At 41.9% G+C, this 17,374-nt stretch overlaps 2 protein-coding genes across 2 annotated transcripts in view; both read right to left on the bottom strand.

Moving 5' to 3' along the window:
* The window catches only part of LOC309625690 (uncharacterized protein), a 54,772-nt gene extending 52,016 nt beyond the window's left edge, over positions 1–2,756 (bottom strand). The window contains exons 1-2 of the mRNA XM_082385753.1: positions 2,646–2,756; positions 653–1,380 (exon numbers count right to left, since the gene is read on the bottom strand). Of these exons, the coding sequence (XP_082241879.1) occupies positions 653–729 (77 nt within the window). The 5' untranslated portion in view covers positions 730–1,380; positions 2,646–2,756. The remainder of the gene's footprint in view (positions 1–652; positions 1,381–2,645) is intronic.
* USP6NL (USP6 N-terminal like) overlaps positions 2,140–17,374 on the bottom strand; it is a 145,825-nt gene continuing 130,590 nt past the window's right edge. Inside the window, exons 15-16 of the mRNA XM_082385389.1 lie at positions 14,806–14,958; positions 2,140–5,554 (exon numbers count right to left, since the gene is read on the bottom strand). Of these exons, the coding sequence (XP_082241515.1) occupies positions 4,140–5,554; positions 14,806–14,958 (1,568 nt within the window). The 3' untranslated portion in view covers positions 2,140–4,139. The remainder of the gene's footprint in view (positions 5,555–14,805; positions 14,959–17,374) is intronic.

A 17,374-nucleotide genomic window follows, 5' to 3' on the forward strand; every position in this document is an offset into this window, starting at 1 on the left:
AAATGTTAAATGGAATCCTTTCTTCCTATTCTCAATACCTTAGGTCATTATAAAAGTAAAGTTTGACTTATTAAAACCACCTGGTCAATAAGTGTTAATATCAATATTAGAAATGAAATTTAAAATCTATTAAAGGACAATTAAAACAAAGAAACAGACTGCCAAAACCATAGTCTTAATTAACCCACAATCAAGTGCATACTACAACAAAGGTGTGAATCTAAAAGATAACTGAGCTGGGACGAAGTGAGAGAGAGTGGCATGGACGTATATACACTACCAAATGTAAAATAGATAGCTAGTGGGAAGCAGCCGCATAGCACAGGGAGATCAGCTTGGTGCTTTGTGACCACATAGAGGGGTGGGATAGGGAGGGTGGGAGGGAGACGCAAGAGGGAGGGGATATGGGGATGTATGTGTATGTATAGCTGATTCACTTTGTTATAAAGCAGAAACTAACACACCACTGTAAAGCAATTATACTCCAATAAAGATGCTAAAAAATAAATAAATAAAAGATAACTGAGAAGTAATAATATTTCCAGAAGATTAAGCTGTAGATCCTCTGTGAATAAATCCCTATTTGTGGAGATGGAATGCTTTTCTCTAATCATGAAAATGAAAAGAAAAGGGATCTTAGCAAAGTACTGACCAGGCGTCATTTTTGTGCTTATAGTATAACGAGCCCTGAGGGAGAGATCTGAAATGACAACAAATATAAAACTCCATGTTAAAGTGACACTGAGTAAGACATAAATTTAGTATAAGAATCTTCTTAAAATGAAAAAAAGTTCAAACAATCACATCACATCCTGTAAACAACCATTTTTCTTCTCCGGAAATGCCCCATTACCTGAATCTCTCTTCCTTCTTTTGAGAAACATTCTGTCATTGACAGTGAAGGGGATCGGGTTCTGTTACCCCAAAATATGCCATTGGGCAATAAAAACGATTTTTGAGCTGAAGCATTTGAGTTCCTGAAATCTCTTATCTGCCTAAAAGCAGAGCGCCACCCCCCCCCCCGCACCCCCAAAGAACGCAACTCTCCTAAATCCCCTCCTGGGGCAACTCTATAACCTCCTCTTCTGGTGCCCCAGCAGACCCCATCACAGACGATCATGTCTCCCACCTGCTCTCTTAAGGCCCATTTATTTTCCAGAAAGTCACCTGCTTTTCCATAAGTGCCCTTTCTCCCCCTTACCACCCTCACCCCTGCCTTGACTAAGTTGGGTGGAGAGACCCCAAGCTAACCCTCCCTTTGAGTGACTGATCACCGGATACCGCGTGAATGCAGAACGCACGTGTTAATGACCTTCCAGTTCCTTTTCTCCCGTTAGTCTGTCCTTTGTCAGTCCAATCTACAGGGCCTGGATGGAGAACCTAGAGGGCAGAAGGAAGAAGAATTTTTTTTCCTCCCCTGCAATACCAGGGTGTCTGATTTGACAGCTATGGCTATCCCCCAGCTCTCAAAGCTATTTTAAAAATCCTGTAAGCAACATAAGCACCTGAAAGAGTCGAAGTTTTAAAACCCTTTGAGACACTGGGTCTAAGTTTCTTTAACTTTTCAAACTAAATATTAAAAAAATAAAAACTATATCAAAGTGCTTACTGTGTTAGGCAAAACTGCTATGAAGAAAAGACTTAATAGTGGCAAAATAGTTACCTCATGTACATGCAGTTAAAGCAAAATCAGTCTCCACACCATGAAGATCCTCACCAAATGTTTTTTATAAATATACTTAGCCTACTTTATGAATGTTATTTCATCTTTTATCATTATTTCACTATTTATCTTTTATTAAAAGATAAATTTGAAAGAGTAAAACTGTATGGTGGCAAAATGACTGAATTAAATTTTCCTACTTGAAAAACTAACAGATCTACATTTTATAATGGGGGAAGACTGAAAATAATACCTTATCACTATTAACAATGGCTGATTAAATCAAATAAAGGGCAGGTGATACGGTTCTAAATACAGAACTACTGGAAATTAGTAAAACATATAACATAGAACTGTGATACATATAAAGTCATGTAGGCAAACGCTACGCAGTATCTACTCAGTTAGAAAGGAACTAGCTTTAGAAAAATCAGAGATGCCATCTGAAAAAAGCACATAAAAGACACAAAACAAAATATACTTATTTAGCATGTTAAAAACAATCACATCAAAAAAAGTATACAGATAAAAAAGTCATAGGTGACATAAGAAAATAGTGTGTGTGCATATATTTTTTGCATATATATATATATATTTATATATATAAATCTACAGTATGTACCACTGTTGATATATATATATATATTTTGGAACAGCTCTGATGCTGCTATCATAAACTAAATTGTACAGCTTGGTTTATTACAAGTCACAGAATCATGGTTTAAAATTGGAATTCACATCCCCAGCTACAATTTTATGTACATTTATTTCTAAGCTTCTACATGATCTGAACCAGGAGCCTAGTAGATCGGAGTTTCCGTGCAGTGTTTGGCTGCTAATACACTGCATTTGTTTTGCCATTTAATAACATCATTACCAAGTTGATTAAAATTATATTAGACTCATTATATACATAAAAAATATTGTCACATTCACTAGCTAAACAAATGTTACTCTCGTTTTAAAAGACATACTTCTGTACCTTGAAAGCTTAAAGTCCCAACTTGCAACAAGAAGAACCATCAATGTTAGGTTTTCTATTCCCTATTGTTCAAATAGGATCAAAGTAATGTTGAAAACAAGCTCTCCAGTGAAACCCAAAGGCATACTTTCTTGGAGTGCCCAAAACTTGGTCAGTGTTTTGGTCATTGTAGTGTAACAGAAGATTTTGAAAGACATTGCTGATTTGTTACCATGAACCTGAATTTTTCACTGAAACAAACAACAAAAAAAAAGATTTTTGAAAGTATGAAAGTCACGCTATTTAAAAAAAAGAAAAACCACCAAAATCTGAGGTTCCTAGTAATAATTAGGATCATTTTTTACAATTTTACACAGATATAATTTAATGGCCTATGAGCAGCAATATTCACTGACTACATTCTTTAAAGAAGAGGGCCAGGAAAAGATCATGTGAATGCCACCCCGGGGCCCTTTGCAGGGAGACTCCACAGTCATTTAAGGGGCAGAAATAAGAAGTAACCATATTGTTAATCTTGCTTTCAAATGAGTGTAAAGGAATTTGTTCTGCTGCCCCGTGTGAGTGCTTGATGATCAGTAACTTGCAGCTTCTCCTGCTGGCATCCGCCGGAGGGCTGTGTGCACACTTCCTGGGCATCTGGCAAGGAACACTCTGCCCTGAGCTTTGCGAGGGTCAGACCAGAAAAAAGGGCACAGACGCACGAAAGCTGATCTCTCAGTGAACACGGATACATTGCGCGCTGCACCTTTGGTCATAAAATTAAACTGCCCCGATTTTAAGCACCATTAAGTGGTTAGCCTTTCTCTCCAATGTCTTTAATTTTCAGATTGAAAACTGAATGAGCAATTGAATGAGAAAGCTGAGCATTCCGTGAGATGCTGAATTAAGCCAGGGCAAACCCTCAAGTCGGTTTAGGACCTGGGTTAAAAATATAAGGGGGGAAAAAAAAACTTGACCAAAAGACAAGGTAGGGAAAAGAAGAAGAAGAAATTATTCCATGGATCTAAATGAAAAGTAGTTGTTTTTTTTTTTTTTTTAAACATTTCTTTAGTTCTGTGTTCAAACGTGTATGCGTAGATGCATATAGTATCTATTGAAAGACACGTACACTACACATAGCCTTAAAAATGTCTATTCTACAGTTTTTCAGTGCTTTGTATCATTACTCAAAATAGAATGGGCTAACAGAGTACAAATATTCAGACTTTGGAGAAAGATATAAATGAAACCGTGCGTGCATCCCTAAATACTATTGCTATGTTTCCAGGTTAAATTCTTTTTAACAGGTTCAGTGATGATGCAAGTTAAAAGCTCATCTTAAGCAGCATCTAGGTGGGGATGAAATCACTTCCATATACTCTTATTACTGACGTACACGAGAATTGTGCGAGTTGTTCACAACTGTATAAAATACTGCTTTGGCAATTATCAACATAGCAATGTAGGTTTCATACGGTTTCTATTCTCTCATCTGCAGCAAGTACAGATCAATTCTCACAGCAATACTGATTCCTGGATACAGAGTCCATCCCGATTCCTGTAGTGATATACTGGAGGCGAGGGCCCTGAATACTGATACCCAGATGAATTGGCATCTTCCAGAGCTGGGGAAGTTCGATACCGCACCGGACTATCTACTGAAACTGCAGGGAGGGTGTGGTCCTGATAGGGGACGTGTTGAAAGGTGGGGTATTTGGGTGAACTGCTTAAGTGGCTACGGTTGGCATCACGAGTCCACGACGGTCCGTGCATCTCCGGTCTCAATGCATAACCAACTTCCGACCATTTTCCGTTATCTGGCAAACAATCCACTGGAGGAAGGAGGAATTTCCCATTCTTTGGTGACCCTGAATTGCCCGAATATCCCCCAGCACCAATATCAACAGGGAGAACTTCTATTCGACTGGACGGCTGGACCAGAGGAGCTGGGCGGCTGTAAGATTTCTCTGGAGAAACATCAGTCGAAAGAGTAGAACCATAAGGTCTCCGGGAAGGATTCCCTGGCATCCCGTGGGGAAACGGTGGAGACACAAAGCTGCTGTTAGCAGCAGGGATGCGTTTCGGAGAACTGCCCTGGTAAGTGGGGGGCTCACTGTAAGACGGGGGATGCGCTGCCCCTCGATCCTCCCCGTCTGACTGGGATGGATGTTTTGCGTAACCCGGAGGCTGTATTTTGAAAGTAAACGCGTTCGGGGCTCCGGAGGGACTGGAGCTGGGCTCAGCGTGCCTCCGTGGGCTGTGAGCGTAGGCCGCGCCCCGGGGGCTCTGGGAGCGCGCCCTCTCCAGCGCCTGCTCCAGGGCCGCGCTGGCGCCGTCCCCGGGTACGTTGTCGTACTGCGAGGCGGTGGAGCCACGCTTCCCTTCGTCCGCATCCAGCACCTTCACCTTCTGCCTGACGCTGGGGGGCCGCGCATCAGCGGAACCGGGGACGGCGACTCTCAGCGTGGGGTGTGCGGCCCGACTTCGCCCTTCAATGGCATACTTGGCGGTTTTCTCAATAGCTGAGATATCTGACGGCTTATTCCATTTGGGCACAAACTCCTTCCTGATGTGTGAAGTGGCGTTGCTATTCTGGTTAGCGGCGGCGTGGTTATACTGCCTGGAATTGTCCTGTGGACCCGATGGAAGTCTCCTTTGAAAATCCACCTCGTCTTTAAGCTTTTTACTCTCCTCGTCCACTGACTTCCGCCGCAGCTGCCGCGCCCTCTCGGGGGTACCTGTTCTACTTTGACGGGGAGGGGAATGCTCGTGGGCTTTGTAAGGTGACGAGCCGCTCTCTCTCCTGCCATCCGGATGTGGACTTGACCTGCCCACACTCCTCTGTCCGTTGCTCAGGTGACTGACGCCAGCTGATTGAGATTCAGGGGGAAGTTGTCCCAAAGGTTTCTTTGGAAATTCATCCTCTTTACCTAAAGGGAAAGATCAATTCATAAGTGACATAAGTGCATGAATAAACGGTATCAAATATAAGAACTACATCATGAATAACTGCTTACTTTTCATGTGTGCACTCAAGCACATGCATATACGTACACAGACACACAGAATTTTAGTGGCTTAAGAGCAGCATTTTTTTTTTTTTAAAGATTTATTGATTGATTGCTATGTTGGGTCTTCGTTTCTGTGCTAGGGCTTTCTCTAGTTGCGGCAAGCGGGGGCCACTCTTCATTGCAGTGCGCGGGCCTCTCACTATCGTGGCCTCTCTTGTCGCGGAGCACAGGCTCCAGACGCGCAGGCTCAGTAGTTGTGGCTCACGGGCCCAGTTGCTCCGCGGCATGTGGGATCTTCCCAGACCAGGGCGCGAACCCGTGTCCCCTGCATTAGCAGGCAGATTCTCAACCACTGCGCCACCAGGGAAGCCCCAAGAGCAGCATTTTTTACAGAGATTGATACTAAGGCATAACAAAACTCAAAGTCTTATTACGCAATGTGCAGATGGGAAGATTTTATAACCTTATGAGTAAGGATCATACAATTGTGTAACATATGATTCTTATATTTTGTTAAGATAGTTACCTGCTTTTTCAAGAATGAGAAGCTGATATTTTCATTTCTATTCCTAAAACAATCCTGCAGGTCAGTAGCTCAGTGTCTCACCGTTACATTCCTTCCACTTAAGCATACCTCAACTATAACGGTTTTGGAATCTCAGTAAAACGGTTCCTATCAACCTCAAGCAGGTCCGCCAAGTTTAAAAGTCAACTGATGACCAACTGTGGTCTCCAAGTTATCCCCAAATAGCTTATTATTATTCTCTCAAGTACCTTCCACCGTATACAAAGAAAGAGCACTCTCTATTTCCAAATTACTACTCTAAGAGGGTCCTACTGCAAAAAAAAGGGAAAAAGAATAATAAAGAGAAAATCATATTAGATACTTTTGGTTTTACATTTTAAATAACTAACATGGGAAAACTAATGAGGAATTAAAGGAACGTGCAATAACTTGGGCATTTTGTAAACAGCTGTTTAAAGTGATCCACCACAATATGGGCTCCACTGAATACCATCCTGAAAAAACCAACAGACTCCGCTTGTAAAAATTCCAAGGTTTAAGACGTATGTTTTTTATGTCTTCTATTACTACAAAACCATATATTCTCACTTAAAAATAAGTCATTGCACTCTTCAAATGCTCCGCCACCCTCCCACCTAACAAATGTTTCCTGAGGAAAGCCATGAGTCCACCAGCTGTGAGCAGGCGGATGCCGCCTCGTTTTTATGTAGCTTACGGTCTAGGTGATGATAATTGTATTATTTACCCACATACCATACCATAATTTTCTTTAAGATGTTAAAATAATTCAATGAGCTTTTCTTTGGGAGGGGAGGGAGCAGAGAATGATGGCAATGCGATATCCTTTAAATAGTTAAGCTACCAGAATCAGAATTATTGAGCTAAAGATACTTCATGCTTTTCTGATTCAGTGGTCTTGGCATAATCAACATGGCTCTTGCATCTTTCTCTAATAAAGACGTTTTATGATATATGGACAGACTATTTTAAGTGATAACCCAAACTTGAAAATGCTTGTCGTTGAGAAAAGTTTTGTTTATGAATGTTGCAGGTAAAATAGGCTGGAGCATTCCAGTTCAGCCTGACTAGCCTCATATGAAATCTCTGGAATTGAGGTGAGAAAGTTGATTCAAATGCAGCCCTAGTCCAGAATATTCACAAATAGTCATTCAGCCTATCGGGTTAAAAACGAACAATAAAAATAAAATTAAAATCTATCTGGTGTCCCCCGAAAGCTTTTATCAGCTCTACAAGTAGTTATCCATTTAGTCCCAAGTAAACATATGAATTCCTTCTTTCCTGTAGGAAAATAACCCCAACAAACACAAATTATTGGGAAGACATGATAGAAAAACCGAATGCAGGAATTTTCTTTTCGCCTCCACTCTGACAACTCTCTAAGCACACAACACAGTAATCGGACTGGCCGATTTAATGGCTCGTTGATATTCCATCAGAGCATAACATCAGCCTTTTCAGGCTGGTGTGTAGGAAACCTGATGGAAAACATGGCCATTAAAAAGAAAGGGAAAACAGTGGCTCCCGGAGAGAGTGGCTGATTCATGCCTGCAAGACGCACGGTTACAGGGACAGACAGGCTCAGCTGCAGAGACCCTCCCGCTGAGCCCTCGAAGCCGCCCCACTTCCCCGCCACGCGATGGCTCCCGGCAGCCTGCAGAGCTGCCAACACTCTACTTCCCACGAAATCATTCTACATGTTTCTAAAAATTCTCCACAGCGGTATTAAAAACAAACAAACACAAACAAACAAAAAAAGAACAGATTTCAAGCTGCCCGGCTGCTGCAGGTTGCACGCCTTCTCCCTAGAACACCGTCGATCAGCGCAAGCCTCACCTGCTTCTCTCCGCCCAGACCCTGCGCTGGGGTTTCAGTCTTTATCAATTCACAAGTCACGAAAACAGTCGCTTGAAATTAGGTTTTTCGAGGGTTAGCTATCTGCTATGGTTTGAAGGTCTGTGTCCCCCTAAAATCCATGTTGCAACTCCCCTGCGTCACCTCCACGTCACGGTGTTTGGAGACGGGGTTCGGGAGGTAATCAGGTCACAGGGCGCAGCCTCGTGATGGGATTGGTGCTCCCACCCTCTCCACAGTGGAGTGACGGACGGGGCCACCAAGAGAGGTGGGATCTCCCGGGTTTTCCCTCCCCCCGCACTGCGGGGGCTGCAGCCACGGGTCCCTCTGAGTTGCGGTCGACAGTGGGGTGAGGAGTGGCCCTGGCAGAGCAGGAGGACTGCCCAGCTGGAGAGGCCGTGGTCAGACAGGGGGCCCTGGACCCCGCACGGGACAACCCACCTCCTTCTGCTGTCACGCCTGCCCAAACGCACCAGAGGGGGTGACACTGAAGAGGGAAGGACAGGCCAGTACCTGATTAATGTGAGTGACGTGCTGGGCAGGGCCTGGCACGTGTAGCCCTGGGACAGAGCCGCACGCCCTGCGTCCTCTGAGGTGGACGGGGCACCAGAGCAGGGGGCGAGTCACCAGAGAACAGACGTTTGCTTTTTCTCTTCTTCAGCAAGGTCTGTGTCTAAGAAACACCTCCTTGTTAAGGGCTGAATTGTGTCCCCTCAGAATTCCTATGTTGAAGCCCTAACCCCCCGAACCTCAGAAGGTGACTGCATTTGGAGATAAGGCCTTTACAGAGGGGACTAAGGTTAAATGAGGTCAGCAGAGTGGGCCTCTCATCCAAGATGACAGGTGACCGTATAAGAAGAGGTGATGTGGACACAGACACACACAGAGGGGGGACCACGTGAAGACACAGTGAGAAGGTAGCACCTAAAGCCAAGTGGAGAAGAAACCAACCCTGTACACACCTTGATCTTGGACTTCCAGCCTCCAGAATCATGAGAAAATCAATTCTGTTGTTTAAGCCACTGTCTGTGGTGCTTTTGTTATAGCAGCGCTCACGGACTAAGACACTACCCTTCGGTCTACATCCTAAACCTCAAAACTGATTTGCTTTACTAAACACAAATTTTATGGATTGCTTTTCCTGTTAGTAAAAAGTCACATATTTCATTATTGATGATCATCTGCTTTTATGGTTCTAGGACATTTTCAATGTCAACAATGTAATGAAACCAACTACAGTAATTAAAATTTATTTTACAAAACCAGGTCAAAAAGACAACTGAACACAATAAATGTGGAGGGTGGACACAGGCAGTAACAGACCCACAGGGGTAACTCGAGTTCCGTTACTTCACAGATTCTTGCGATTTCCTATGGAAACGCAGACATTCAGCTGTAGCTACTTACTGATGATGATAAAGATGAAAGGGCATCTTCGTAAGTGTGGTACCCAGAATTTAAGCAATATTCTAGGTTTGGACTAACTGAAACGCAGTACAGTGGGGTTTAATAAGGGACTGATGCAATGGAAGAAATTTTTAAAGAACACTTTACAGTGGTGGTGGGAGGGAGAACGTGAGGGGGAAGAGGTACTAGGGGAGAAAACTGAACATCACGTCCTGTTCCTGTATTCTAAAGTCCATAGATTTCCATCCTGAAATCCTTTGGATACATAAAAGGCCCATATCAGTAAAGACTAATAGGACACAGGGTAAAAGGCAGGATTACAAAAATAAGGCATGTTATTTCTCAGGAGAAGGAATAAAAAAGTGAGAAGGAAGCAATGGACTGAGGTGGTAATTTCACACCTGAAACAAAATGGAAAGGTACGTGTCATCCATACAAGGGAGTTTTAATTTTCCAATATAAAGGGTAAGAAAAGTACTCACCTTACACTTAACACTACTTTATATTCAAGTCAATACACAAATTTCTCTAAGGAAGAGACATTAATATTCTATGCATCTACACATTATATTAGAATTAAAAGAAAATTTTAGCATGTTCCATTTACTGAATGGTCAAGAGGCCAAAATCCACACCGGGAAAAAAAAATCTGTGACTGTTCTAAAATATCAAAAAAGTAGCTTCTTAAAGTTCTTTCATGGTAGCCCATAATACATTTCCCTTTCACCTTAGCAGAAGATAACCTACTTAAAGTGCAGTCCTACTTATTTTGCAGACCTTCCTATAGCATCTAAAATATTAACAGAATTACAAGTAAGGTTTTGACAAAATGTCCACTCATTCATACGTAAGTAATCTGAATTAGAGTAACAACATACCATTCAAATAGTACCAAAACATAACGGTTATAAATACCCAAGACCTACGTAGCTATGAAACTAGATATAGCAGGGTTTGGAGAAAAAAAAAAAATCCAATGCAGACAAAAGGACATTGTGTCTAATTAATTCCTGAATGTCAGTCTCTCACTAGGAACTAGGATTCTGTAAGAGGTGCATGGTGAATACCTCGACTGTACAAAGACATTTAGAGGATATGGCCTCTTTGCCCCCATAAAGATTATCAATAAGCATGGAAGAAAAGAAAGTAATTTGAAAAAGGCAGTAGACAAGGATATAAGGAAGAGCCTTCTAAAATGGAAGTGCTTAAGAAACCTAATTCCTCCCAATTTTACGGACAGTAATGCAAGTTAGGCTAGGAGGCCCTGCTTGGTAAGGGTAAGCTTATTCCCCAGTGCCAGGGCCGGGCCGCAGTGCCGGAAACAGTGCTGGGCTACACCTACTGCCCACAGTGACCTGGGACCAGGGAGCAGGCTAGGGCCACCAGCAGTTGCTGACTGATGACACACGGACTCTGCCACGCCCAGTTTATTCCTGTAAGTGACCCAACCCCTCCGAACAGCGCAGCTCCCCAGCGATTCAGGAGCGAGCAAATGGGCACTTGCTGTTGGCGTCTCTAAGGGTCCTCAGGGCCACCGTGACCATGGGAAGGGCTGTCTCTCAAGAGGAGGAGTGAGAAGGGGGTGGGAAGGAGGGACCAGAGGGGAAAAGAGAGAGAGAGGGGGGAGGAGGAGGGGAGGGAGAGGACGGGAGACAGAAGGAAGGAGCGTGGAGGGCAGCAGGGCCGGGGAGGCCCACGGAGCATCACCCCCCCAGAGGCCGCTGGGGCCTGCGCGTCTGAGCGGGGACCTGCTCCTGTTTCTCAAAAACTGAGCAAGGCCGAGTCTCGGCAACCGCAGCACCAAAACCCAAGGGCCCTGCGCCTGGGGGAGCTGACCTCTGTGTGTAAGTACAAAATCAAGAAGAAAAATCTACCCGACCTCGTTGTAAGGCGATTCTTCTGTGAAGATTAGTTATTCAACTTTCCCTGAGCTGAAGCTATACTAGGCAGACCCTCCAAGAAATACGTATGCCATCATCATATCTTCATATGCTAATAAATATCCTCTGCCCTTTCCCACAAAAGTAGATCCAAATAAGCATTAAACATTCTTGTACAATCTCTTCATAGATTCACCTTAACCTACTCGAACTACCTGCCCCCCAAAACACACACTGCTATACTTGGTCTTTGTTTGGTTTAAATATCGCCTTTCACCCCTAAGCAACTGAGTGTAACTAAAAGATTCAAGCATAACTGATGTCAAAACAGATGGCTATAAACAGGCAATAAGTACTAATATTTATTATCCACACTTTCATTCTGGACTTCTTTTCGGTAGACATAACATTGTCTTTGCTCACCCCACTCTAGCTCCCTGCCTAAAATTGTGTTCTTCCCTTCTTCCCCTGAAAACCAGGAGTTTAAATGATATTTTTCACTAGCGTTCCATTAAGTGAGTGGTGAGTATTTTTATGCCAGTGCCAACAATTAGACTACTCTGCTCAAAAAAAAAAAAGGAACTATAGCTTGATATATTTCAGAATAAACGCAAAGATGCTTATTATTTTTTCTTAAATAACTTTTTTCCTTGAAAAACAAAAAGAAAAGCCACCAAAAAGAATATTCCTAAGCATCCCTAAAGAAATACGGAGTCTCAAGTCCCTTCGGGCTGGTCCATCTCTGATCTTACTCAGGTCTCTGTCACCACCCAGTGGACACTGCGCGCAACTACAAGTCTCACAGACTGCCTCTGAAGACATGAGCAGCTTCCTGCGCCCAAGGAGAGGCACGTAATTACAGGAAAGTGCTCTCAATGCTCTTCCCTGTGAGCAACTTTCTACTTTTAAATTTCAACAACAGAATAAATGTACTCTGACTGTTCTAACAGTTTTCAGTGAGAAATGGTGGGGGCCACTGTCAGGAAAATTCTTCTAGGGACAGAATCATCTTATTCCTTTTTCCAGATTAAATATTAAGTCCATTTGAGGTTTCAAATATTGTCACAAAATTACTGATTTCAAATTTATATCTGAAAAATTGAGCAGTTTCATTTCTGTTTAATGTACTATCAGACAGAAGAATATACAATTCAAACACTATTACAGCTTTCAACAAGGTGATCAAAAGAAATACAGTATGCTTTCAAAATTATAGCTAGGATAGTTTTAAAAAATCCAAAAAAATTATCGTAGTTAGGCTCATAGGCTGGACTTTCTAGCAGATTAAACTTGAAAGATAAGGGAAGCGGAAAGGACACAATTATTTAAACACATTTATTTTTATAAACCTATTTTAATGCCACATAAATTCAATAGATCTTTGTGAAATAACTTAATTTTTAAAACCTGTACTGTGTGTTTCCTAGGGTTTCAAGTCACAAACACAGTACAAACTGCTGTGCATGTGTAACATCAGTTTCCACTATACAAAGAGAAGTGAAAACGCACTCAAACCCTCAAAAAGTGAGACAGAACACATAACTAAACTGACTTGTCTGTGTGTGCAATCAAGATACAGAAAGGTTCCATCACCTCCAAAAACTGCCTCCCGCTAACCTTCTGTAGACGATAGGTTTTTATATCCTAAAAAATACACTATAGCTTCATTTGTTCATTAAAAAGTATCGATTGAATGCCTACTCTATGCCAGGCACTGCCCTAGGTGCTGGCGACACGAAGACACGGTCACGGCCCTCCAGGAGCTTACTGTCTAGTGCAGACATCAAACTAACTGACAGGGGGGTGACGCCCAGCGAGTGTGGGGACAGATGCACACACGGGGCACGCACAGTTCCAGCACAAAATACCGGTGACCAAACTCTGCGGCTTTGGGGAGGCAGGGGACTGGCCGAGTCTTCAGGAAGGAGACAAGGCTTAAGCCAAGCCGTGTGCACTCAGCAGGGTGGACCGGGTCAGAGGCCCCGGGGGTGCGGAGCCCCCTCACCACGTTCCCCCTTAACCGCCAGCATGAGCAGAGCAACATCAACCAGTGTTCCCGCTGTTATTTATCCACCCCTCTCCTCTTATCCCCACCCTACTCTCCGTCCCCTTTCTACCGTTTCCTAGCAAAAGATCTTACAAAGGACTGCTACCAGGTTTCCTCATGTGTAAAATGAGGACGAGTACTTTTTCTTAGTTATTTTAAGGATTAAATGAGACAGTGCGTGTGGTATGTGGCAGAGAGCAAGCATTCAATACATACTAGCTGCCAGTTACATGCTCAATCATCCCATTCCATTACACAGGTTTTGACATTTTATTCTCATGTTTAAATAGTTCTATTATATACATATATTTTTTTCTTTATGTGTCTTTTACTAAAACTTGTCTTAAACTCATTTTAAACGTAGGCAAGACCTTTAAAAATAAATGTTGAAATAGCAAGAATATAGTTAGTAACTGCTCTTCCAAATGCATTCCCTGCTATAGGAAAGAATTAGTAGAAAAGGGACATCATTACACTGCACGAGAGATGGGTGACCTTCTGGAGCAGAGGTGATGGTCTCACAGGGCCCAGGCCCCCACTCCATTATTGCTGTGACGGCTTGTTTTCTAGTGAATTCTGAAGACCCAGAACAAACCTCGGAGAACACGGATTAGACCCCTTGCAATTAAATAACTAAAAGCAGAGCATCTTGGTTTTTAGCAAAGGTGTGTTCTTAAAACTTCTTTCTACTGTGCTCTCTTCACATTTTCTTTCTTTCTCTTCCACTCACCCGGTACCACCCTCCATCCATCTTCCCCCATTTATCCTGTTTCTAGCTCTATTATGACCCTATTCACACTCTATTATTGTGTAAATCCTGTCTCTCCTCTGTGCACCCTGAGAGCAAGAAGCACGTCTTTCTTTTCAGTTAAATCCCCAACAGAGCACCTAGCAGAAAACCTAACAGGTGGTACTGGAAGATGTTTTGAAATAAGTGAATAAAATATATTATTTATACTGCAACATACTGCCAAGAGCCCTGCATCAGCAGTCAGGAAACTCGGACTCCAGTGGCAGCAGTAATGCTGTGTCTGCAGGTTCTGCAGCTTCAGAGTTAGCATTTTAGTATCAGTTTCCTCTTCTAGAAAATGGGACTTTTACTTGCTCTGTTACTGCATATGGTTCCACAAAATGAGATGATGAAAGTAAAAAGCGTTTATTGTTATGGTAGCTTAAAGCACCATGGTCACTTCTGTTGAAATAACATTATTTGTATATCAAACTTCCTAAATTTAAGTAGGGACTCTATTAGGAGAGGCAGATTTAATTAATATGTTTATTTGATTTTTCTTAAAATCGAAGATTTTAAGAAATCTGGTTTACATGATGTCATCACAAGTATGCTGATGTTTTCAAACAGAAACGGACCATGTTAACTGCACCGTGTCTTCCAATCTTAATTGTAAGTTACACATAAAGAGTCTGGCTATTTCCTTACCAGGTTCTGGAAGGTCTAACTTTGCCCGCTTTAGTTCCACCATAGAAATCTGGAGCTGCTCTATTACAAAGTCGTCTTCAAAGAAAAAATCTTTTGCCAAGGTCTCCTGAAGAAATTCCACAAGTTCTTCCATAGACAATTTCATAAGATGTTCTGAGAAAGGATGAAAAAGGTAAACAACAGCTACTTTAGGTTGAGAATATAATGTATTCTATTCTGATGTATGTTTTTAAAAGGGCACAGCGCACAATTTATACATGGCCTTGTGAATTTCACCGAAACTGAGTAAGATGAACATCTTTTCTGATATTAAAGCAGTCACAGAGAAAAGCAGGTACCCCTGGGGGCTTGGGGAGAGGCGAATGCTGCTCAATACCTTCTCATTGGTGTAAGAATAACCGGACCTGGGTATTAATATTCCCCCAGAGCCACCCAGGATGACATGTGTGTTTTCTGTTTCACTGATACGGAGCTCCAACTGCTATAGGCACATCCACTTCTAGGTCTGTATTTTAACTGTCTCAGAATTTCTCAAAAATCTGGATTATTAATTTTATTTGTATTTCTACTTATGAAAAAATTCAAATTACAGATACAAAGCAGAAAGTAAAAATCAGCTAAGATCCACTAGCCAATGACCTACAAGCAGATGTGTGTACATGTGTATCAATTTACAGAAATAAATGATACTCTCCATGTTATTCACCTCCTTGTTTTTCCCCCACTCGATGGCGTACATCACTGATACCTCTCACTTCAACAAACATGATTTTATACCACCATCATTAACTATATAAGCGTCCATTGTATTGTACGCTCTATACTTAATTGGTCTTCTAATATTGGGCATTTAGGTTGTTTCTAATTATTTTTTACTGTTTAAAATCACTGTGTGATTTTTTTTTTTTTTTTTTTTTAGTAACAATGTCTCTAAATATTGGTAAGGCCATCAGGGAAAAAAACAAGAAAAAAATCTTACGAGCTTCAGCTAACTATTGGTCCAGACAGTTTTTGAAGGTTTATATGGTGAAGGAACTTCATGTTAAGTCCTTGAGCTGTGTCTTCCTAACGAGAAAAAATACACAGCAGCAGACAACGGTTTTCCACAGCTTATTTAATCTAATGACATGGTAGGATATAAACTAACTGTTATGCTTAAAGTTTATTTACAAAAGGGGGAGAAACTTTTTACTTGTCAAAATTAAGCAAGAGTCTGAAGTAAAACATAATTTAAGAGGAGGAAGAGAGCTACAGGGAAATATAACATCATGTTTTTACTTTCTCACTGCTTAGGGAACATTAAACTAATAATGTTTAAACTAACTAATGTAAACTAAACTAATGATGTTTAGTATACTAAGAGTATACTTTTGCTCTACATTTTTGTCCGTTCATAATCCAGAAAGAGAGAAAAGAAGTAAAGGGGGTGAGAGGAGAGACTGATTGATTGATTTCCTGTGGTTATAATGACAGACCCTGAGTCTTGGGAGGTAATTCATTGCCAAATTGTTTCATCTGGGTGCTGTGGTTTGCGTGTTGGGGAGGGAGGGAAATGAACCACAACACTTCTGAATCCTCTTCTTTCAGTGTAAACTATACAGTCGTGATTTTAAAGTTTCATTCCAACCTAGAATTTGGATAATCTGGTGCTCCTGAAGGCCACGCTTTTCAAGTAAGCAATCAAGCAATCTCATATCAAAGTACCTAACACATTCTTAGAACAAAGCCAAGCACAGCAGGGAGAAAAACTATAAAACATGACCCCAAGCACTCAATTAGCTTATAAGTTATGGGGGCAACTAAAGAGATGATCATTCAAGAACAAGATAAGATGCAGAGTATACAACGAACGTGAACCTAGGCTGTGCCCTAGGCTGGAAGTGTTGTGTGAGGTTCCGAACATTCCAGTGACTCTCTTCTCTGCATTGTTACAAGAAGAGTCACCAAAGTTTTAAGGCTGGGTTGAGACTTTAAGACGAATAAGGTTCTTCATATTCATAAAGAGAAACTCTCATTCCTTGACTTAAGGAATTCCTTGACTTAAGGCACAGCATCTCAAATTTACAGAGCCCTTGAAATACTGCAACTGAAGGCTTTTAAAAGCCTTGTGTTACATTTGGGCAACTGTGGACATGGACTGTACTTGCTTCAGAGGCCGCAAAGCAGCCAAACAGGTAGATGAGCTGGAGGTTCCCCATCTCTGGTCTACGGCATGGGGCTGGATGCTTTTCTCCTGGGTGAAGGACACAGTAAAGGAAAATGTCCTCACTAGCCCTTTTAACTAAGGGGCCTGGCTTCTTTGGTCTCTCCCTTTTCCTACTACAAACCTGAGATTCAGACCAATGAAAAGAAATAAGGGATCCCCCGTGGAAACAAATAACTAACAGGAATATTATTATTAGTGAAACATATACACTGCATTCTACTGAAGTGTGAAGATGAAAATGACATAGAGAAAAGAATCAAAGACGTTTTCCAATGTAGTAAGCTTCTGGTCATGAGGAAGAACCAATGAAAGTAAAGTGCCAACTGAAGATAATTTCACTGATTTCCAAGAATTTTTAAAACT

The sequence above is a fragment of the Balaenoptera borealis genome, assembly GCF_965194805.1.
Source record: "Balaenoptera borealis genome assembly, chromosome: 3".
In the NCBI taxonomy this organism is placed as follows: Eukaryota; Metazoa; Chordata; class Mammalia; order Artiodactyla; family Balaenopteridae; genus Balaenoptera; species Balaenoptera borealis.